Raw genomic sequence first — 22,418 nt, forward strand, 5'->3', positions numbered from 1 at the left:
CGGCTCTTCCATTTCCAACACAGGCACTGAGTTCTTGCAGGTAAGAGTACAGGAACCGCAGAGGTGCAGCGGAAGGGGAAAAGGGTGGGGGAGAGAGAGATGGACACAAACCTCAGCCTCGGGAGACAGACCACTGTCCATTGATTCCCAGGAAAGAGGGAGTAGCAGCAAAAAAAAAAAGCATTAACAGCCAGGCTGGAGGAGAGGAACAGGACGAGCAGCCGAGCAGGGGCAGACCCTCCAGCTTGGAAAGTAAAAGAAGGTGGCACTGTCCAAAGGGAAGGTGCCCTCCAGCCTCCCCCCCTCGCTTGGGGGGAGGGACACGACACCCCCAGCCCGGCCGTGGGCACTCAGCCATTTGTGCTCTGGGTTAGCTGGCTGTCGGGGGAGGCGGCGGTGGCAGGGCACGGGAGGGGGAAGGTGAGCTGTCAGTGTCCAGTTTGCAGAGGCTTGTGCTCTCAGAGGTATTCTTGTAGAAAGTGCAGCAGCGTGATTTCATAGTGCTCTCCCGACTCAGGGCACCGAATACTGTGTCTCTCATTGGGGTAGATCTGTGCAGAAGCAGAGAGACGGGGCAGTCAGCCAGGAGCGGCTCATTCAGCGCCGACAGCCCTCCTTCACATCCGCCCTTTTCCCTCATCCCAGTCTCCAGCAGGACCAAGAGGTGCCAGGGAATGTCTAGAGCACCAGCCCCCCCACCCCTCCCTCACCGGGCTGGCTCTCAGTCCGCTCAGCCAGGCAGCCACCTCTGCTGCCACCAGCCAAGTGAGGCAGCGACAGCTCAGCGGAGAAGGAAAGTTCCAGGCCTGAGGGCAGGAGCCCTGTTTGCAAACGCTTTTAGATACAGGCCACATCTGCCAGCAATAAAACGGCCACAGTGCCACCTCCCGGCCACCCCCTGGAGTCAAACTAGGCATTGACTGTCCTCTACATCGGAACAAGATGCGGGAGCATCTGCCTCCACCTTCTCCCACACCCAGAACACGCAGCAGAAACCTTTTTTTTTTCTGCTTCCAGATTTAAGGGACTTTCCCACTTCACTCTTGTTCCTCCTACCTGCAGCTGGTAAGGTTTTCCAGCCCGGATTAGCTGTGATACCAGGAAGTTGGTGTGAAAAAAGTGCACATTTTCATCCAAAAAGCCATGGAGGATCAGCAAACGATTTGGCCTGGAGATGGGATGAGAGACAGGATGAGAAATGACATTAAAAAAAAAAAAAAAAAAGCTCTGCAGCGGGTCTGAGCAACGAGCTGTCAGCTGGCAAGCCAAAACTGAGCACCGACAGGCCGGTGTAAGGCCAAGGACATGGTCCTCAGCCCCCCCTTGGCAAAGGGGCTGGGGGTGCAATGCCCCAACTTGCTGCAGAAGGCAGCGACCGACCACGCGAGTTAAAATTAACTGGGATTCGAATCCACCCATTCTTTTGGGATTCAGCAGAGGTGCAGCTGGTGGCACCGAGCAGGACCCGGGAGCAGGTTTTTAGCCGCTGACTGAACCCCACAGCACTCACTCATTGGGAAGCTTTTCCACATGTAATGCCACAGAGCCAGCCTCGTAACCCTGCTGGTTGTTTTCCGGGATATCCATGTACCGCTCAGTGTACCCGGTGTCATATGCCATCCAAACTGTGACAGGAGCACCTGCTATAGCAATCTGTCAAACAAAGAGGTGGCAGGAGACAGCCTCAATTATCACGTGCTCAAGAGTTCAAGCGTTCCCCGTTTTCCTGAAGGGGCTGGAAAAACAGGCTCTGGGCTGTTCTGTCACTCAAGTCAGGATTCTTCTACAGCAAACCCACATAAAACCCAGATTCCTCCTCCTGCTGTTCCTCTTATGGACACAACGGGGTAAATTCCTGCATACCAGTAACTAAAGGCTTCCCCTTTTCAAGGAGGACTTGTGGAATGATCCAGAAACTGTGCTGGGGGTTTGGGAAGGGGATTAGGAACAGCGCATCAATTATCCCATTGGATGCTAGGCTAAGTCCTCCGCTGGCAGTCCCTGGGGAGCCACCCCAGCCTCAGCAAGCCTCAGAGGGGTATGATCTGTCAGCAGAAGGCAGGACTGTAGCCAGGAGCTACAGGGAGCCAGGACTGAGGGACATTTTCACCTCTCCATCAGAAACAGCAAGGAAAAAAGCCAACTCCAGATGCCAAGAGTTACAGAAGCTGAGAGAGTCCCAAGACGCCAGCCCCACATCCAGGCTTACCTTGAAGACATTGGGTTTACAGATAAGACCCATGAGGGACAGAAAACCCCCGTAGGACCAGCCATGTATGGCGACCCGACTCAAGTCGATGAACCCGTATTTTTCTGCTACATAATGTAAACCTTCCACCTGGTCCTCGATCTCCACTTGACCCTGAAAGGCAACAAAGAAGCTCAAGTCAGTGGCTTGCTAAATCTGGAAACTTGAGACAGAAAAGACCAAGAGCAACACTCGCACAGGAAACACGCAGCCAGGCAGCCTTAGAAAGAGCAAATGAGCAGAGATTCATCAACAGAAGTAGCACATTACCATTTGGTTTTTCAGGGCCCCTTCAAATTTGAGTCCTCGCTGGCACGAACCCCTTCCATCAATCACGACCACAGCATAGCCTAGGGACGCTAGCGTGTTTAGCCGCAAGTACTTGATTCCTTTGAAGGAGTTATTCACTAGCTGCACCTGCAGGAGAGGGGGGAAGAAAAGTTTCAGAGCTGAGCAGCTGCCTTCCAGCACTTTCCTCTGCCTCTCCCACTGGGTAGGATCCTGAGCTGGACAGCAGCCACTAATCGAGCTGTTAGAGCCATGCCAAATCGGACTAAATGCTGGAAAAATCACCTGAGGTTTGAAGCAGAGGTCAGAACAGAGGCCTAGGGCTCGCTGCTAACCAAAGTGTTCGTCTTGATGCACGACCGAGCTACACAGAGCTCTGCCTTGGGCAGCCACCCCATGCCTGACACCGGCAGTTCATCTGGGTTATTACCTGAGGGCCCCCGTACACAAAGAGCACCGTGGGATGCTTCTTCCCAGGCTGGACGTCATGAGGTTTGTAGACCATTCCGTAGAGCTCCACATCGGACTGAGTGCGGAAGTGAAAGATCTCCGGTGGGATGTAATCCGGGGGGCAACCTGCAGAAGGAAGGTCAGACACTGGCAGCAGGCTCTGCCTCCTACGCCGCCTGGACAAGCTCATTCTGTTCAAATGTGACCCCAAGTTGGGGCTCTTTCGATGCCAAACCACAGCAAGCCCCAGCAATGCCTCTCAGAGAAGCCTCTCGTCAGGAAACACACAGGCTCTATCTGCCTGCACAGGGCAACAGGCCATACACAGAGCGCAGGGAGCGCACAAGGAAGCGCCATCAGCGAGGTATCCTCAGCCAAGGCACTCTACACCACACCAGCAAGGCGTTAAGAAGAAAGATCAAATGGAAAAAAAACACTTGCAGGAGGGGTTCAGGTGCTGCTGGAAGCTCTATCTAAAACTTCGAAGCCCACAGCCTTAGAATGAAGTAGCCACTGCATCCCAGACACTCGCCCCCCTCCCTCTTCAGACAAATCATGAATGAAAACCCCCTCAAACCCCAGTTGTAAACCCTGTGCCCCGGAGCACGGCTTTTGCTCAGAGCAAATAGTAACATCTTAAAAGCCCACGTACCATTTCCTGGATGAGCTATCCCTGGAGATACTTTCCCCACAAGATAACAATTCATTTTCCCTTAGAATGAAATTACTTGGGCCACTCCCCTCTCCATCACCCTCGGCTACCGCTAGTGGGAAGTGTATCACGGACATAACCCAGCCCCGACACGTCCTGTGGGACTTACTGGCTGCCTCCATCATGCTAGCCCAAAACTTGGGCTGCTTGTGGAGCGGGTCGTCATCGGGGCCACTGAGCTTGTAGACGTGCACACAAGGTGGAGTGCTGACGCTGCTGTAGTGGCTGATGAACATGTCAAAGTTCTACAGATGGGAGAGAAAAAGAGTTAGGGGAGCAAGGACTTTGGTTTCCCACAACTACATCCATGCAGTTCTCAGACAAGAGCCCCCACATCTCAAGCAACCAAGACAAAGAAGCCCTCAGGACTCATTACTGGTCACGATTCGTTACCAGTCCCAGTCAGGATCCCTGTCAGTCAGGCGACGAGGGCATCTCGTGTTTAAGGAACGACCAACCTGGCTCATTGAACAGCTGTGGGAGAAGCCCGGAGTGGTGAGTCGCACGATTTCTCCAGGAGACTCATAGCTGACTACGTAGAGGTGGTGCTCCAACGGGGTGTCCTTCGTGCCTTGGAAATACACCAGCTTCGTCGTCTCATTGACCCAGATCTACGTGGAGAAGAGAGGGCTCAGCGACAGGAGGATGACAGCTACTGCTCCTTTGCCAGTTCAAACAGTCTGTCCCCAGGCAGAGTCAGCTTAAAACACAAATAGACTATGACAGCCTGCTCGGGGCATCAGGGACCGAACGCGGCGCCTGTTGATATGATGGGTGAGAGAACACGCACGCAGCACTTCTGGGGAGCTGCACGTAGTCCAGCAAGGTAACGAAAAGCAGGCACTCAGCTTTTCTAAGACACTCGAAGCATTTGCTTACTAATGAGCATAAAAAGTTGGGCTCTGCTCCCCACAGGTGAAACTAGGAAGATTCTGCACTTAACTACGGTGTCTTCCCGTACCATGTCTGGATTATAAGGGTATTTTTTCCATCAATCGTGATAACGAACTCCCATCTGTGGAAGGATCAGTCTAATAGCTCCAAGAGTACCAAACTTCACATTACAGGATGTTTCTAACGTCCAGATAAAGCTGCTTCTAAAAACCACCTGGCCAGCCAGGAATAGAGACTACAGCTTTAAAATACTGCATTGATCCAGCAACAGCAACTGAACTGTTTTCTACCTTACAGTTTCCAAATGCTGAAGCCCAAATGCTATTTCTGGCTAACCCACCGTTTGAAGACCACTGTGGACAGCAAAAGGGAAAAAAAAAAAATCCAACTCAATTGGCCAGGAAAGCCAGGCAGAGCCCTGCGGAGCAACAAATGCATCAAAATAATTGCTGCTAACACAATTTTAGCCGTAACACATGCAGGGAAGAGCTGTGGCCAAAATCAACAGCATGTACAGTGAGAATCCACATGGGGAGGGACAGCAGGTTAATTGCAGATTGAGGAAAAGCAGCAGAAACCAAACACACGGAGCTGTAGTACTTTTAAAAAGCGAGAAGTGAAAAATCCAGATTAATTGGAAATGAACAGACAAGGTCTTTATTTTGACAGAAATCACCTGGGAGCGTTAAAGATCAGAGTGAGAGTTAATTCCTGAAGCAAAAACGGAACTAGGTTTCTACAAGATTAATAAAAATTCATTTCTGGCTATTCTGCAACCAGTAACAGACACAGTTTCTCCATATTCTAAATTGCTTTACGCTCCCTCGCCGCCTTCTTCCTAAAGGCTCTACTGAGGGATCGGCTGGAGATCAAGAGTTCACTCTACGCGCTAGGACATATTTCCAATTCACAAGTACTCATTGGGGTTAAAATGCTTCGGCAAAGGCAGCAATCCCCAGCTTCTCCACAAAATAGTTCTTTGTTGCTCTTGAACCTCAGACTTGTGTCCTTTTTTACGGCCTGACTCACTCATGGGATTTACCTAAGGAGCAATCTGAAGTCTGATTAAAAAGGCAATCAGTTCAATGTGCACTGGACTACAGCACTTCTGGGGAAAGCCGAGGCGGCAATAAAAAGAGAAACAAAATGAAGCTTAAGTAGTTCTAGCTGGTCCCAGGCGTAGCAGAGGGCGTAGGCCAGGACTGTGGGCAGACAATGCAGAGCTGTAACACCACCAGAGAGAATAAAAATAACCACTACCTTCGATCCGTGCCTCGCCAACACCTCCCATTCCCCACCAGTCAGGGCAATCTCCTCTTTGATAGGACATTTGAAATCATCTAGAAGAAACAACACGAGAATAAATCACTGCCTTCCCCAAAAGGCCACACAAGCAAAGCAGAAAGGGAGCTCCCAAAGCCGAAACACCGACCAAGCGCAGCTCTTACCCTCACTATGGACATAGGGCTGCACCCAGTCATAGCTGCCTTGCTTCAGCACCACCGTGACTCTGTACAGGTGACAGAAACCTGTTTTGCATTCGTTGGCTCGGATAAAGCAGAGTTCTTCCTCCTCTCCCTCCGGCTGGATGAAAGGATAGAAGATATCGTGAACCTGCCACACAAGGCAAAAGACCCATGAGCGATTTGTGTGGAGACAGCAGAGGCACAGCCAAGGGAGTCAGCGCTGAACTACTGGGCTTTCAAAGGAAAGGAGAGCGGGGAGAAACATCTCAGATGAGCAGCTAGAGGGAAAAAGCCATTCCATCCTGTCCTAGGACCACAAAGAAATTCTGGGCCCACGTAGAAGACCACGTGCTCTGGGCTGTCCACGGCTACCACCGACACCGGCACCAGTCTCGCCTCTGAGCTACACGTTTCGGCTACGTGCATCCCCCTCGGTGGTTGCTATTCCAACACCTTAGGAATGCCACAGTGTGAACTTCAGGCCCCTTAACCAAGATGCTTAAATCTCAGAGGCTGAAGTTGATGCCCTGTTCCCTATGTCCATTACCTATCTAAAAAAAAAGTACGAATTCCAGGGATTAGGGTTGCTCGTGCTTCAAGAAGCCATTTAATCTTGCAACAAAACACCCCCAAAAGAATGGCAGTGTCACATCCCAAAGTGTCAGGGTCTCGTGTTCACCAAGAATGTTAGCAAGAAACAAATGAACAGTTCCAACTGCAAGGAGCTGGCAGGATCCTCGTCTCTTCCAGTGCTGAATGCATGGACGTCCTTCTCATGGCTTTATCAAACTCCCTGAATTAACACCAAACCTGGCACTACTGAGTAGCAAAGCAGTCTGCTGGAGCATGGAGTAAACTGGACACACAGCCAACACGAAAATGGTTAACTGTGGGGGGGGGGAAGGGGCAGCCTGTGTTCTCTTCCCAGCCCCGAGCCTCTTACATTTATCCACACATCAGTGGTTTCTTCATAGATCACAAATGGCTGAACGTTTTCTGGCACAGTTTTGGCAAATTCAGCACGCTGCTCCTCATTTTCTGGGACCGGAATAAAGAGTGCTGGAGGCAAAAGGATCAGCTGCAGCCGCTGCTGAGGTCTGTCTAGGAACATAGCCCAGGCACTGGGGAAAGAAGTTGGAGGTGAATGTCAGTACCACAAAATAGATGTCCCTTTCTAACACTCAAAACATGCAACCCTTTTCCCCCCTCCCCCCGCGCTGGCAGAAAGGATTTAGGCATCTGAATGCAAAGCTTTTCTCATCATTGCTGCTTTCTAATCTCCTGGAAGCTTTGCCAACAAACATGTATTGCCAGACATCTCTGGTATTTCACAGGGGGATCGTTCAGACAAGATGTCTGACAGCGTTGCCAGAGCGTCTCTTCCGAGGGAGCCCTCTTAACAGAGCCCTGTCTCCAGAATGGAACTCCTCCTTGGACAGCCCCTCCATCAGGAAGCACTATTTGTTCTCGAGCAAGCTCCTACCCAGGCGAAGTGATCGCTCTTAAAGCGATCCACGGCGAAGTGATCGCTCTTAAAGGGATCCATTTGTGGCTTCCTCACCGCACGCTGCCCTAGCAGGGAAAGGCACAGACCTAAGACAACCGCCAAGTGAAGGAGTCGCTTCGGTCTCAGCCTCGTTCCTCTCCAAGGAGAGTCATCTGAAGCGGTGCTGCCCTGCAGGCCTCTCACCATGACAGATGGGAAGCCACCGCTGCACAGTGTGGCTGCCCCAAGGCCTGGGAGCGCGTTAAGGGAAGTTTCATCATTAAGACAGACTTTCAAAAGAGCCACCTCTCCCGAGCACCTCGGTGGCTGTGGGTTTCATGAACTGATATATTCAGCACATTTAGATAAGCTCTGGTGCAGAACATAAGAATCACCTATGGGATTACCTTCTGTGAAGCATTTCGTTTCCAGAGCAGAAAATTAATGATGAGCTACAGAATGCAATCTTCAAAGACAGCTAAGTCACCTTAACTTTATCTGCACAGAAACTAGTTAACAGTCAAGCAAGCTTTTGAGGGGAAAAAAATTAAGAGCTTTAAAATTTCAAACCAATCAGCTTGGTGTGAATTCCGTAACTCTTCAGGCAGGGCTGGCCTGCATGACCGTGCATCCCGTTGGGAGCAACAGCGAGCTGTGGGACCACCCCGGTCTCAGAGCCATCTCCCCTTGTACACACCGCACGGAGGACTTAGCACCAGGCAAACTGCCCACTTCCCTGGGATACAGGGGGTATTGATCACAAACTGGACCAACGAACGACGATAGCACTGCTTACAGCACATCCTCAGCAGGAAGAACTTGTCTTAAACATCTTCGACTCAAAAGAATTCCCTAGGACTGCCCACTTAATATATCAATGCCATTTCGCTCTGTGGTGGTGACTCAAACCCCACAGCTTGTCGCTCTGGTCTACATTTGATTAATTCCTACTTTTAGGAATCTTAGCACTGAAGAAACCAAATACTCGTGCTGTTTCTGCACTCGTGGCTTTCAAGCCAGGGCGCGACTACAACGCAAAGCATGTCGAGGGCCCGCGGCAGTTCAGCCAGGGAAGCCCTGGGGAGCGTTAGTTTGGAAGAAAAACTTATGTACTATTTGCCATCTCGGGTCCATCCAGCGCGGGCAATGTACTCCACCGTCGGAAACAACGCAGCAAACGGTTGCACCAGCTCCTTGTCCTGAGCGCACACAATCTGCGGCAAAAGGAAGGGCCAGGATCACATCAGACCGCTACCAGACCCCCTCACCTCCTCCTATGGCAGCTCAGCGAAATGGGAGAATAAGGAAGTTTAACTATTGGCATCAGCAAGGGTCAGGCCAAAAGCAAGCCCTTCCACAAATGGCAGGAAAAGAAGGGAAAAACAAGCTTCAAAGCAAAACGATTTTGGCATTCAGCCACGGCAAAGGATACAGCCAGGGACTGAAGCCCAGGATTAGATCGTGCTGACAGTGTGGTATACCAGGCTAGCCCTGCTTGTGGCCTGCCTCCCCTCTCCCAGCTGCCTCTCCACCAGAACGATACTTTTCAGCGTTTTAAAGTTTTTGTGTTTCTTGGCTAAACACATTATAGAACCAGGTGTTACAGGAGGATGAAAACAAAGACCAACACTGTCAGGGATTTTTTAGTGACCTTGTCTTAATTCCAGGGAGCTTCAGAAGCTGCCAACCCTCCTGTGCAATGTCCCGTTCCGAGTTAGCACTTACCTTACCCTTGCTGTCTGTTCTAAATTCTGCCAGTTTTAATGTAATCTTGGGGTTTTTGCTGCCTGTAGAGGAGGAGTGAAAGAATACCAAGATGACCAACTTAACACTCCACGGTTATACAAAATACAGCTTCCTGGTCCTACTAAATTAGCGGTGTGTGCATGTACAATCACCAAATTATGCATGTAAGCAAACAGCACTAATCGCAAGAGTCATTCTGGGTATGGGAAAAGTTTGCTTTTGCCTTGCCTAGTTGACTGTGCACATTCTCAGGAGGGAGAAGAAAGATGGTATTCAAAATGTATTCCATGATACGCCACCAGGTATATTCCATTTTCTCAGCAATCCTTTTCCCTTAAGATGAACTTTAAATCCCATCCCTTTCTCGCAGCAGATTTTGGGCTCAGAGACTCAATTAGGCCTCAACATTTACAGCTTCTGCATCTAGTAAGTACCCAGATTAATCACGCAAAGTTTACAGCACAAATTCCACTGCTGCTGCCAGCAGGAGTCAAGAGTTGCAGTAGCAGCCCCGCGGTATTTCACTTACCTGTCCTGGGGTATCGATAGGAGTCTGTTTTTCTCTCCTCCAGGGCAGGTGAAGGAACATGAATTATCTCCACCTCTGACTCATCCACTTCCTCATACAAGATCCGTAGTGTTTTTAATTCCTCTGAACCTAGGACAGAGAGTGAGCGTGTTGGCTACGGCGCCTGTCAGCTGCTTCTGACTTGCCGGCAGCACCGTGGCAGCACGCCCTGCCCCAGAGCGTGCACCTCCTGTAGCCACAGCTCCTAGTGACCACCTGCAAACTCTCCTCAGAGCACCATTCTAATCCCTCAGCGTTTTGTTCCTTCAAGTGGCCTCCTCAGAAACGGGCCAAAGGAAAACCTTCCTCAAAAAGCCGTTGGTGGCAGGGGCTGGCGGCAGTTACAGCATCGGAACTGGACAAGCAGAACACTGACTGACCTTCTGTGGAAGCTGTGGGACACCACCAATAGCCCGTGAACCGATCAAACTCCTCCTGAATGACAAAAGTGGCTACACCAGCAGACTTGGGGTCATCAAGAACATTGGATAAGCCTGGAGAGGAACGAAGAAGATTGCATTTACATCTGCTTGGAAAAAGCTGATCCAAAAGAAGAACGCACTTGTAAGAAATAAGCCCTGAAGACATGAGCCCTTCCAGCCCAAATTTGTCAGAAGGAATTTCCTTTTGAATCTGGCGGAAAGCCCCAGTTACCTTTATGGCAGTACGTCATCCGCTTCTCCTCTCCCGTCTCAATATTTGCCACCCACAGATCATTGTTATTAATGAAGGAAAAGAAGGCAGGGTCGGCGGGGCAGATCTTGGGATCCATTCGTGGCCCTGTGCACTGAGTCTTGATCTCCAGAGGCTTCATTGGAGACACCTACAGCAACAGACACACAAACAGCTCTGTACCAAACCAGCTCCCAGCTTCCTATTTAAAAGGCCTAAGCCACAGATATGGTGCAGCCCATGAAACGAGGGCAAACGTGGCCCTGACAGGACACAAGAGAAATGCCCATGACCAGAGGCAGATGTGCAGCCATCTCCAACCGAAACCATTAAGTCCAGTTCAGGTGCTATTCAGAAAATCACTACCAGACTCACCATGAAACCATTCTTGCCTCCATCTCGACAATGGAAGAGGCTGTTGCTGGCCTGGAAGAGGAATAGGCCACTCTCACTGTGGAAATCATAAGACGTTATACCAAAGACACCAAGTCGCTTGCGTTCCCTCAAGAGTTCCTCTTCTCTAGAATACATTCCATGATGAGGGGTTGCCTAGTATTGAAGGAAAGGAAAATCTGAAAGAATCTGCAAGAAGAGAAACTGTCACAGAACAGGAATGCTCCAAGACCGGCACCAGCTCGTCTGTGAATGCCCAAAATACAACAGACCAGCCAAAAGCAGCCAGCAGTCTTACCACGCAGGTCCATAACTCCTCTACTCTAGGCTACAGGTGTGGTCCAGGAGGATTAAGCCAACTGCATGAATTGCAAATCTATTGTTTCTGCAGTTGGCACTTCAGCATGAACTGAGGACAGCTGCACTTGCTCTGCTTATGCAAATCAGATGTAACCAATTAACTTAATGACATTATCTACAGCCTTCACAAACAGTTTCCATGTCAGACACTGCAAACAAAAGCTCTTCCAGGGATCTTGAATTACCCTGAAGGGGACTGGCATTCCAAACAGGGTCAAGACAGCTAAATTCTTTTCCACCATGCCCCTTTTTAGTAGGGAAGAAAGACAAACACCCTCCCCTCTCCTCTTCATGAATGCTGTCAGTGACAAAGGACATTGAGATACTGAAATCAGGGAGGGGAAAATTCACCTCCTTTCTGGTTCACCTGCAATAGTGGAGGGCTGAAGCAGCAGTTTAAATTCAGCTTTCCTTAAAAGCAGGAAAGATGACAGACAGGCATTCTGCTGAGCACATCAAGCACAGCAAGAGCCCAGACAAGATACCCAGAAGAAAGGTGGACTGTCCTGATAGCTGATAAACGGAGGCAGACCACATGCTGGTTGACAGAGTCCTCTTTGCTAGGTCAGCCCTTGGCTTGCCGCATCAGCTGCTGGCTCGCACTCGCTGCCAGCTCCGCTGCACACACAACTGACTGTCTTGTGTCACGAAGCAAAGCAATTCTCGACACAACATTCCTACCAATACCTTTCTCCGTCCTACAGGCTGCCACGCTATTATCTCTCCTCCTCAGCAGAGCAGCCCCACGACATCACCCAGTTTTCCCAAGCTCCGTCAACCCAGGCTCTTCACGCTTCGGCTTACCTGAAAGTGATCCAGCATCTGTTTCCATGACAAGAGTAACAAGGCCTCCTTCCGTACCTTCTTGGGAATCTCTGAGTAGAGAAGGGAATTCTCTCGGCTACCATATGGCATTCCTGTTAGGAGGACAAAAGCATCATTCTGCTTAAGATTAGTCAGTCAGGACAAAAAGGACCAAGAGCAAACTGGGAAAAAAACCCTAAAACAGTCTGATAACAGAGGGGTTGGGGCTGTCCAGAGGCTTTTACCAGCTGTCATTCCCAAGCAGCTCGCCGTTCAATCACAGAATAATATCTAAATTATTTAAATTTAGACATTAATTTATTTAAAATCACCCTAAGCAAGATTTAACACTAACCAATCTCTTCAGAATTGGTTATGTCCAACTTTCCTCTCTGTGGACTGTTCAACCCATGCCCTAGATCCACTCTAAAAAAGCCACTCCCTGAAAGGGTGACTCAACATTACTCTCCACATTTCTCAGCCAGAAATTTGCTCCAGGGACCTCGTTCAGGCCAACACAGCAGCCTGCAAGAGGGGAAGAAAAAGCTTGGGAGCTGTAGAGAGCCCATTCAAATGTGAAACAGTATACTACATAGTCAAAAGACCTTGTCGTTTTACATAAGCCTTTGACTGTGGTTATCAAATAAGCTGATGGCCTTCATCCAATTTCCAAAACAACCATGAAAAATGAAATATCCTGACACACAACTCTGGCAGTTTCAACAAAATCAAAGACCATGAACTTGCCCTCTACACATGCTGTAGAGACTCCCTAAATCAGAATTTCGCACAGGGAAACGTGCCCCGATACTGTCTGCTCCGCATATGTTCTGGGCAGAACAGAACTACTTCTTGAGCCTGTTAACCCAGCAGTACAGTTCCTTAAAATTAAAACTGAAATATTAATAAGTGCTCAGGAAGCAAAGCAATATGTGAGCACATAATCCTCAGAGATACAGAAACACCAAAGTGCTGAGCATGTGGTGTTTAATATAAGCAGCATCTGCCATGATACAACATAAAAATTCTATGGGGACAGCCCAGGAACGATTTAAGATGTCCAAACAGAAAAAACTGCAGATAGGAACAAATTACTCTCTATACACACTTTTGACATTCATGCGACTGTGACCTGGACCTCCTTTCTACAATGACCTCAGTCTGACCACGATCAATCAGCACTTAGAAGAAAAACACTGCCTTCCTCCCCAAAAGACGTTATACTTTGCTCCCACGCGAAGAAAATTATTCAGCCCCTAGAGTAAAGTTCTGAAGAAGTCTTCACCCTACTCCTCAGCATACAGGCACTAACAGTATTCACATAAAAACTTGAAAATGTTATTTAATGTTGAGATAGTAACAGCACGCTGCTGTTAAACACCCATGAACTGCTGAAATGGGTTCTGAGTACCTAACAGCACAGGGTATTCAATTCAAAAGATGCTCATTACGGCAGGAGAAAGAATCAGCATTTACCCTTTAGTGGAATGCCTGGGAAGCGGTACTCCAGCGTTACCTGGCAGACACTGATCCTAAATGATGGATCAATCTGCTCTATGCCCTGTACCTTTCCTTAAGGAAAAGACCCTCGTGTATCTTCGTTCCTGGTTCTGGATCCTGTAACAGTCACACCCGTGCAGAACACCAAGCAGACAGTGGCAGGTCTGCTTGCCATTTCATACCACAGAAGAACATTCAAAAATTTTTAAATTAGCCACTTAGACCCTTAGTTCTTTAGTCATCTAGATCAAAAACTGCACCAAAGTCAACTTGGCCTTGAAATATATTCAGCTTTAAATCAAGCCTCACTGTTCAGACTCAACAAGAAAAATATGCTAACTCTGGATACTGCCCTTTACAGTAGCACTTGTGTCATAAGAACATACGAGGAACTATAATAAATCAAGTCACTGGCACACAGGAGCTGCTTCATGACAAAACAAATCAGTCCCAGCATCCTATGTCCTACAGTGACCTACGCTCAACAACTCAAAAAAGAAGAAAAAAAAAAAAAAAAGCAGGGTCATTTCAGGGAAGCAGTCGCTGTATGGAGTTGCACATCAGGCAATTTCTTTACTGGCCCAGTAACGATCAGCTCATGCCCCAAAGCATAACAAACTCTTTATAGTCTATAAAGCTTCCCATGTTACCAACCACAAAATTATCCAGTTACTAAAATCCAACCACTCTGTCACTAATTACATCGTGGCTCCAACTATAATGAGGGACCTGTAAAACACAGCATTCTGCTGCCTTAACCCTACTGTAGGGAAAAGGATATTTCCCTGCAAATACCATTCATAGTTCATTCCCACCTAATATTGTTTTCCCCCTACTCTGGAAGGCATTCTGCCGACACGGTACCCAACAAAGCAGGGAGACACCCCCCCCCCCCCCCCCCCCGCCGCTAAGGCCTGTAACTTGCAACACACAGTCAGTAATTACCGACAGCGAATTCCCTGGGGAGTCAGTCTGGGCGATCCATTAAGTAAATCCCATTTCTCCCAAGCTACAGAGGCACAAGATAGTCCTGAGCTGAGGAACATCCCTTCTCTTGCCCCATCACCTGGACTGACCCGGGTTGCCAAAAGACACTGCATTCACACCTCCATCACGGGGCAGGGCTGGCTAGCCCACACCCCGCCGTGTCCCTAAGCACAGAGCCTGTGGTTAAACCGCTTGTCTGGGACTGGAGAGGTCTCTGCTCAGTTCCAGGCTTTGCTACAGACTGAGCGTGCAAACCTTGAGCAATGACACTTCACCTCAGCTCCCCCATCTCATAAATGCAGCTCCCTCCCATCCTTTTCCTCCCCTGTTTGGATTGGAAGCTCTCCCGTCACACATCCACACCTGGCGCCTGGCGCGCTGGCTTACCCAGGTAATAAAGACGATGAGAGTGCGGGCTGGACTCTTCTGTTTTCCGGACAAACTGGAAATCATGGGGAGCTTTGTTCACTATCATGCCCGAATACTTCCTGCTGCTGTGAATAATGTCACGCAGCCCATCCCATGAATGCTTTTGCACCTGGAATTGGGAAGGCACATCCTCCATCTCGACCACTTCGGAGCTGTCTGATAGCGCGTCCACTGCAGTCATCCTCTCTTCCCCTTCAGAACTGGACAAAAAACTGAGGGAGGAGTTGAGGGAGAGAATTAAGCCTTAAAATCAAACAGGCACATTTTGTTGCGCAGAGAAAGCTCTAAGCATGCAACAAGCTTAAGAGAACAGGCACTCCTCACACTACAGAGCCTAGGATTCTCGGCACTCAAAGATTACATTTTAAACATACATGGATGGATTCAAAGGAAAAGTCCATCGCCCGTCCCATAGCGAGTCCCGTAAATGAAGATATTACCCTCCGAAAACTCACTCTCCCAGGACTAGTTCTAGAAATAAGCTGTTAAAGGAAGCACAAGCAGCAGATTCTGGTGCACAAAACAATCGGCTTGACTCAAAGGAAAACCACCTCAGGAATTTGGATGGATAAGTCATCAAAGCTATGACCTATTGTAAAGGCACATAAACTTCTGTCCTCGAAGACCACAAAAGTGAAGTCCCCTTCCTGTCCTAAAGGAAAGCTTGCTCATTGCTTAGAGAGAGAGGTTTAAGCCCAAGCACAGCACCTTACTTACCTCAAGAGCTATGGCAGCCAGGAATGAAGTGGGAGAGCTGGCAAAACAGGAGGAAAACAGTGCAATTGTCCTTGCTAACAGAAAGAAGGCAGCAGTAACAGACCCTGGTCGTATCCTGGAAAATGTGGCACACATTCCTCATACATCTCCAAGCTGGCAGTTATTGAATGAGTCTACAAAAAACGCCTCCACATGCAACTACAGCAAATGTTAATTTGAGGAGAGGTGGACTAACAGACTTGCCCAAGGTCAATGATGCAATCTATTGCAAAGCAGGAACGAGCCTGGGACTAGGGAAACCAGTTTCTGTCACCTCGTTCCAGAAGGTGGATTTCCCTCCACGAGAACATTTCAGCTGTTCCGGGGGTATCCGCAAGAACGTTACAAAGAATTTCAGAAGAACTCCAGTTTACTGAAAAAATTCAGCTGGAGAAGTTTGCTCCGTGGAGACAGAATCGCTACCTTTGACACAGCATCAAGACAGCAAACCAGTGACTGAGGAGCACACCAAAAAAGGCCTCGTCCTCAGCAGCCCCAAGATTTACATTTCCAAATTAGATGTTTCTTGAATGCTGCCTGTCATTTGGGACAGTGACCTGCATTCTGACAGGAGAGCAGCTTCGGAGATCCAGCTGTCGTACTTGAGGACTGAGCAAGAATTACACATAAACCAAACCTCGAAGACTTCAGCCTCGGTAAGATGCACAATAAATTCTTTCCCAGCGAAGAGAAATCCGGGGAAAGGAGAAGGATGGCTGTGTGTATCACCACAAGAAAACACTTGCCTCTGGCCATCTTCTACCATGAGTATTTTTCAGGAGAACCCCAAGTGCTCCTTGAGGATTCCCCACCAGTTTGGATGACATCCTACGTGATTACGGCTGGCGACGAGCAAACTAAAGTACACCCAGACTTCCTCAAACTACAGGCACACGGTACAAGGGCTGTAAGTGTAGCTGTATCTTCAAACTGCTAAGTCCCTGCCGTGTACAAAAACGTGCGAATCATAACCCAAGAACAAGCTCCTGAAATAAATCTGGAGGTACTCCTGGTACTTACTGCCCAGCAGTAAATCCACAGCTTGAAAACGAATACAGAAGAGCGTTTTCCAATCAAAGCCAGGCAGGAAGCCCAAGTAAAACCACAAAAGGGAACGTGACGGGACGTTCTGAGACTGCGAGTGTGTCTGTGGCCTCCACTGCCTACATCCAGGGTCTCCATTACAGCAACTAGAAGCACATCCGAAGGCAGAAGTGTTGCCTATCAGAAACTCATGACAGGAAGACCACAAAACCCCATAAACCGGGTAGACTTCTCTCAGCCCAATCCCACTGCAGGTCAAGTCAGTCAATTAGAACAATCTGGCTTTGGCTCAAGATGCCTGACCCTCAGGTTACTCTCACCCAGCTGGTGAAACCGTCTTACTCAGCCAGCTTGACTCCTCACGAGGGAAAGTTGCACCTTCAAGGGTTCAAAACAGTCCACGGATGTAATACTGGTAACTGTCCCAAACGGAACTGGAGGCTGAAGCCCCTTCCAAACTATTCTGCCATGATGTTTTGATTCACTATGGAAGTGAAAGGCACAACTTCTAGCCTGGTACTGCTCTCACCCTGGTGATTCCGACACTACAACAGAGCAGAGTATAAGCCAAGTAGCCACCACACAAAGTTACGTGAAAGTGTTGGGAAATATCACTATCACAGCTGGGATGTGGTGGAGTCTCACAAAACTCAGGTCCTGAAACAACATAGAGTAAAAAAGAAACCCAATTGCTTCATCCCCGCTGCAGCCATCTCTTGGACAAAACACAAGTATGTGGCAACACCACACACGTAAGCAAACAAGTGTGAGGAGTAACTTATCTCACTGAAACTGCAGTGAATTTTGAGATTAAATTATTCAAAGGTGAGTTGGTTCAAGCCACCAATTTCAACCACGTTATCCTTAGACAGTCTCGAAACTTCAGCACCAGTACAGCGCGCCTGAGATTCACACCTTACTGGAAAACACCGTTACAGCCCTCACGCTGAGGCGCTGATTCTGATAACCGAGTGTTGCGCGGCAGCACGGCTGACCCCACTCCCCAAAACATCTAGCTGTCCCGTGGAGGTCGTCTTCATGCTCTTCCTGCCCTGCCTGGCCAGGTTAGGTGGACCAGGCACACACCCACCGAGCCCTCCCTTCAGGGGGACGTGTTACTCTGAGTACAACGAGCAAGCGCAGGTGGGACGACGGCCCAGGAAAAGAACTGTGAAGCTCAGAACTGGAGGTCAGTGAAACAAGTTGTCTTCCCGAGTCACCTCCTGACCCACCGGGCCTGACACAGAGCTCCCCGGGCGGAATGAGACACTTGGGATTTCTCAGAAACCTCGTTCACTCCAAGAGGAGATTATTGCTCTGTCCCACACGACCGAAAGGTCAATGAAGATCCCGAGAGTAGCCGGGACACGTACCTTCTCCAACTTCCTGCAGTCTCGTTTTCCAGACGAACCCTCTTTATCTTCTGCATTAACTACTCAGCGAGCTGGGCAGGACAGGAAACTAGGAAGGAAGAGAGGGGAAAAAAACCACCAAATTTCATACAACTGCAGTTTCTCCCGTCCTAGGAATAAGGCTGTATGAAAGCACCCTCTCCGTAGGTCACATTTCCAACTGAGCGGGGATGCACAAACAAAATCCTTGGTTTGCACTTTACGGTCCAAATCTGTTCTGCCAGCACATGCTGGATATTTACAACCCAGATAAATCTGAGAGAGAGACTTCTTCACCTGAACAATGGGACTCGGTGAACTCTGTGGCCTGCCTCTTTCTTTCCTAAAACATTCTTCTTAAAATCTGAAAATCCTCAATACTGACCCTTCCTTTCATTCCCCTCCCAAAATCCTGAAATTCTCCTCTTTTATCACAGAGGTCTGGCCCATACATTTACAGGCAAGAGTCAAACAAAGGACACCATAAGGAGCCAGACAGGGGGTCAGCAACCCTGCTACCAACAGCGTCTCAGTCCCACCTGGGACATAAACCCCACATTTGCTTTCCAAGCCAGACTGCTGCTTCCCTCTGCCTCGGCTTGATGCCACAGGGGAACCCTGGCTCACCACACAAGCCCATTTTCCATGAGCATAAGAAGGCGCCACCTTCACTATCGTCCTCTCTACCCAAGCACACTAAAGGACAAAGATCTTTGTCTCCTCTTCAAGAGAGCTCTGAATCACAGACACACCCGAGACCTGCCACTATCTTTTGCTGAGGCCCTTGGTCTGCCCAAACAGCCACCAAAACCGCACTCACAGAGGAACAGGAGAGACAAAGAGTCACAAAGAAGCGCCAGCAGCGAAGCTCCTGAACTGCAGAGGAGAACAGAGAGGGACAAAGTAGCAGCATCCAGTAATTTAAGGGCAATTTTCAATGCAAGCATGAAGGGCAACAGGAGCGATGCTCAGGAATGCTGAGTAACCTGGTCTGATCTCACAGCTGACCCTGCTTTGAGCAGGGGGTTGGACTACAGACTTCCCAAGGTCCCTTCCAATCTCGGGGATTCTGTGATTTTAATGATCCAGGGGAACATCTCACCCTCATCCCACCCACCACAGCTCCCACGTTTCACAGAGAAAAGGAACAATAACATCCTCCGATGCTGAACCCAGAGAAAAAGAAACTGAACAAAACAGACACGAGATCAGAAGCCCGGCATGAATCATGCTACTCATTTGTCAGCGAGACCCTGAGGGGCCTGCTGGTGCATTCGGGAAGAGCCAAAGCAGCACAGTCACCTAGAGGAGCCCTTACAAACGTGGCCCTGTCATGGCTGGGAGCTTTAGGATCTTCTTCTCCAAAAATAACAGCAGCTGAGGGGGGAATGAAGCAGTGGGGGTTTCCTCTACAGAAGGATGAGCTTTGGCAAAGGCTGCCAGCAGCCCATGTCCCCCTCTGCACCGCGAGCGGGGCTGAAAGCTGTGACAGGGAGCTCCTGCCCTTGCTGCGGAGGGAAGGCCGGGCAGGGGTTAGCAGGAGAGGGGGGAGCCCAGGGGACGGAGCATCCTTCCCCCCTCCCTCCACTGCTGGAGATGGCTCTTTGCCTGTGAAAAAAAAGAGGAGCACGGAGCTTCTCACCTGCCCGGGTAGAGCACAGGCTGCTGGGGGGGGTGGGGGGGGCAGACACCGCCCCGTCCCAGGGCGAGGCTTCCCACCCCATCACCCCATCCCTGGGGAGCGATTTGGGGGGTGTCAGGGGGAAATACAAACACCCCCCTCACGACCAGGGGGCCTTCCCATGCCTGGAGGACAAACAGTGAGAGAACAACCACCCAACCAGGGCAGGGGGTGGCCGCCCCCCACACCCCGGGGAGGCGGGTACGAGTCATGAGGGGCCCAACACACAACCCTCGCCCCCTCAGGCGCCCCCAGCCCAGGGGAGGCAGGGAAATGCGGCCCACAAGAGGGGGCGAACACACCTTCCCGGGGGTCAGCGCCCCCACGCTGGGGTAGGCCGCCACCTCCCCCCGGTTGAGCCCTGCCCGTACCGGGGAGGGGCAGGACCCCCCCCCCCTCACCCCGACCCCGCCGGTGCCCGAGCACCCCTCCCTTCCTCACTCACCCCGGGGCGCGGCGACCTCCCCCTGGCGGGCGGGGGGGCGGCTCCTCTGCGGGAGGGCAGGGGGAAGGGGGGGATGGCGGCGGCGGCGGCTCCGTCACTCCCGCTCCATGTCCCGGACACTGGGCAGCCCCGGAAACGGGGGAGGGGGGGGGGGTGGGGGGGTGGGGGGCGGCGGCCTGCCACAGCGCGACCTTTCACCCGGCGGCGGAAGTGGCGGGAGCGCGCGGGGCGGGATGGCGGGAGCGCGCGGAGGGAGGAAAGTACCAACTCGTGGGGATGGGAGCAACCACTGCTTGGGAGGGGGGGGATGGCTGCGCGAGGACGGAACTATTCTCCCTAGTGAGGGAGGTAAGAGAGAGAACTGAGGCTGCCAGAGGGTAAAAAAAGCAGAAAGAGAATACTCTTTCCCCACCCAGCCTAACAGGCGGGCTCCTAATTTCGTATTGACTGCCGCCGCGGGGCAGTTGTGGCGCTATGAGCAGCCTTCGCTGCGCTCACCCCCCCCGCTCCTGGAGGATGGTTGGGTCCGGTGGCTAAGCTTGCTGAGGAAGGCCGGGAAAACTTTTATCACGAAGCGTTGGTGGTATAGTGGTTAGCATAGCTGCCTTCCAAGCAGTTGACCCGGGTTCGATTCCCGGCCAACGCAAATTACCTTTTCTTCCATTTACAATAGTTTTTTTTCCCCTTCTCCCCATGGATTCCGTCGCTACTTCACAACGCGCCTGCACACGACGCGTCCCCCCCGGGTGCGCTTTACCCACCTGAATCCCGGCTGTCGCCAGCCGGGCGCTGCGGCACATGGTGCCGTTGCTTCTCCCCTTAGCTCGCGGCGGGGCCCCGAACTGTCGGGGGACGACGGTGAAATACATAAAAACAAAAGAAAAAAGAGGAAAAAAAAAAGATTAAAAAAACCCTCAACACCCCTGGCGGGAAAAAATAGAAAACGAAAATACAGGTGTTTCCGCCCGGGATCGAACCGGGGACCTTTCGCGTGTGAGGCGAACGTGATAACCGCTACACTACGGAAACCCGCGCTGGATTGTTTTTACGGGCGGTGCCTGATGTTCGCGCCCTCTGCGGGAGCGCCGCGGCGGCTGAGGGGACGCTCCCTCCCCTCACGGCAGCCTTCGACAAAACTGACCCCAAACGCTGAGAAACGCCGTGCGGGATCCCAAGGGATTAGCGTGAATGAGTAATTAGTGCCTCCAGAGGCCCGCTCACCTCAGAAGGCGGCGGAGGTGCGTGTCTAGGGGCTGCGTTCCGGTGGTGCTCCCCTCAAAAAGGGGGAAAGTCCCGTGTCCCCCGCCAAAAGGGGACTTGCCGGTTCCCGCTGAGGTGGGGGAGCAGGAGGGCTCACCCCAAACCGGCCTGGCCTGGTTTTGGGGGCTGCCGGGAGGCCCGGGCCTGGCCTCACGCTCCAAGCCCGGGCGCACCCCCTGGGCCCACCAGGCGAGCCCGAAGGCGGGCGGGGAGGCCGGGCCCAGGTTAAGGAGGGCAGGACGTGGCAGCGCTTAGGCCACTTTTGAAGCATCATCTTTCCTTCCTCAGGCAGTTGCCACCAGATGTCGGTAGAATAGTGGCAACAGGGAGCCGAGCTCCCCGCGGAGCTGCTCGGGAGGGAGAGGATCCAGCCCCGGGGGACAGAAGCTGGAAGAGGACAGGCCATTTTCTGAGGGAAAGGAAGGGCCCGTGGTGGTCTCCCTTCGCTGGGGTGAAGTTTTCCCTCTCTGAAGCTTCTCTAAGACGCAATGGGCCAGACTGTTCTTGTCACCGGTGTCTCTCCAAGGCAATGGGAGCTGTGCAAGAGGATGGGATGGAGCAGGGTGCTGTGAAGCCAGCATCACACCGTAGTGAGTTTCCCATCACTGAAGTTTTGGGTAAAGTCCCTGTTGACAGTCCCAGAGGGTTCTAGGAATCTGCTAATTCCTCTTCTTTTACCTAAATGCGGTATTAACAACTCGTACACCCATGGCAATCATTCTTTTTTTCATAAAACCTCAGCCCTTGGAATCAGGTGGTGACGTGGGAATTAGTTTTCCTGTTTTGTTTTGTTTGTTGAAGTCTGTTTTATGCTCTGCTGGCTGCAGATAAAAGCTTA

At 50.8% G+C, this 22,418-nt stretch overlaps 1 protein-coding gene and 2 non-coding genes across 9 annotated transcripts; 1 reads left to right on the forward strand and 2 right to left on the reverse strand.

Moving 5' to 3' along the window:
• Positions 1–119: 119 nt before the first annotated feature.
• DPP9 (dipeptidyl peptidase 9) lies at positions 120–18,238 on the reverse strand. 7 transcript variants are annotated; one of them, XM_009947299.2, is made up of 20 exons: positions 18,177–18,238; positions 14,962–15,215; positions 12,088–12,200; positions 10,906–11,079; positions 10,513–10,681; positions 10,239–10,352; positions 9,820–9,948; positions 9,270–9,331; positions 8,658–8,758; positions 7,002–7,179; positions 6,041–6,206; positions 5,853–5,932; positions 4,157–4,309; positions 3,808–3,943; positions 2,967–3,112; positions 2,519–2,665; positions 2,210–2,362; positions 1,511–1,653; positions 1,057–1,168; positions 120–551 (listed from the first exon to the last, which is right to left on the reverse strand). In XM_009947299.2, exons 1-20 carry the CDS (start codon positions 18,230–18,232, stop codon positions 459–461), a joined length of 2,679 nt encoding a protein of 892 aa, XP_009945601.2. In that variant the 5' UTR covers positions 18,233–18,238; the 3' UTR covers positions 120–458. The 7 variants fall into 7 exon arrangements, with proteins under 7 accessions (XP_009945601.2, XP_086333677.1, XP_086333675.1 ...); XM_086477551.1 differs by having other exon boundaries at positions 10,239–10,355; positions 10,549–10,681; positions 18,177–18,232; XM_086477549.1 differs by having other exon boundaries at positions 4,157–4,285; positions 18,177–18,232.
• Positions 18,239–20,894: 2,656 nt separating this feature from the next.
• On the forward strand, positions 20,895–20,966 carry TRNAG-UCC (transfer RNA glycine (anticodon UCC)). Its single transcript has one exon. It is a non-coding gene; the product is annotated as a tRNA-Gly (tRNA).
• A 310-nt stretch (positions 20,967–21,276) lies between these two features.
• On the reverse strand, positions 21,277–21,349 carry TRNAV-CAC (transfer RNA valine (anticodon CAC)). Its single transcript has one exon. It is a non-coding gene; the product is annotated as a tRNA-Val (tRNA).
• Positions 21,350–22,418: the final 1,069 nt, after the last annotated feature.

The sequence above is a fragment of the Leptosomus discolor genome, chromosome 24 (genome assembly GCF_034619465.1).
Source record: "Leptosomus discolor isolate bLepDis1 chromosome 24, bLepDis1.hap2, whole genome shotgun sequence".
Classification (NCBI taxonomy): Eukaryota; Metazoa; Chordata; class Aves; order Leptosomiformes; family Leptosomidae; genus Leptosomus; species Leptosomus discolor.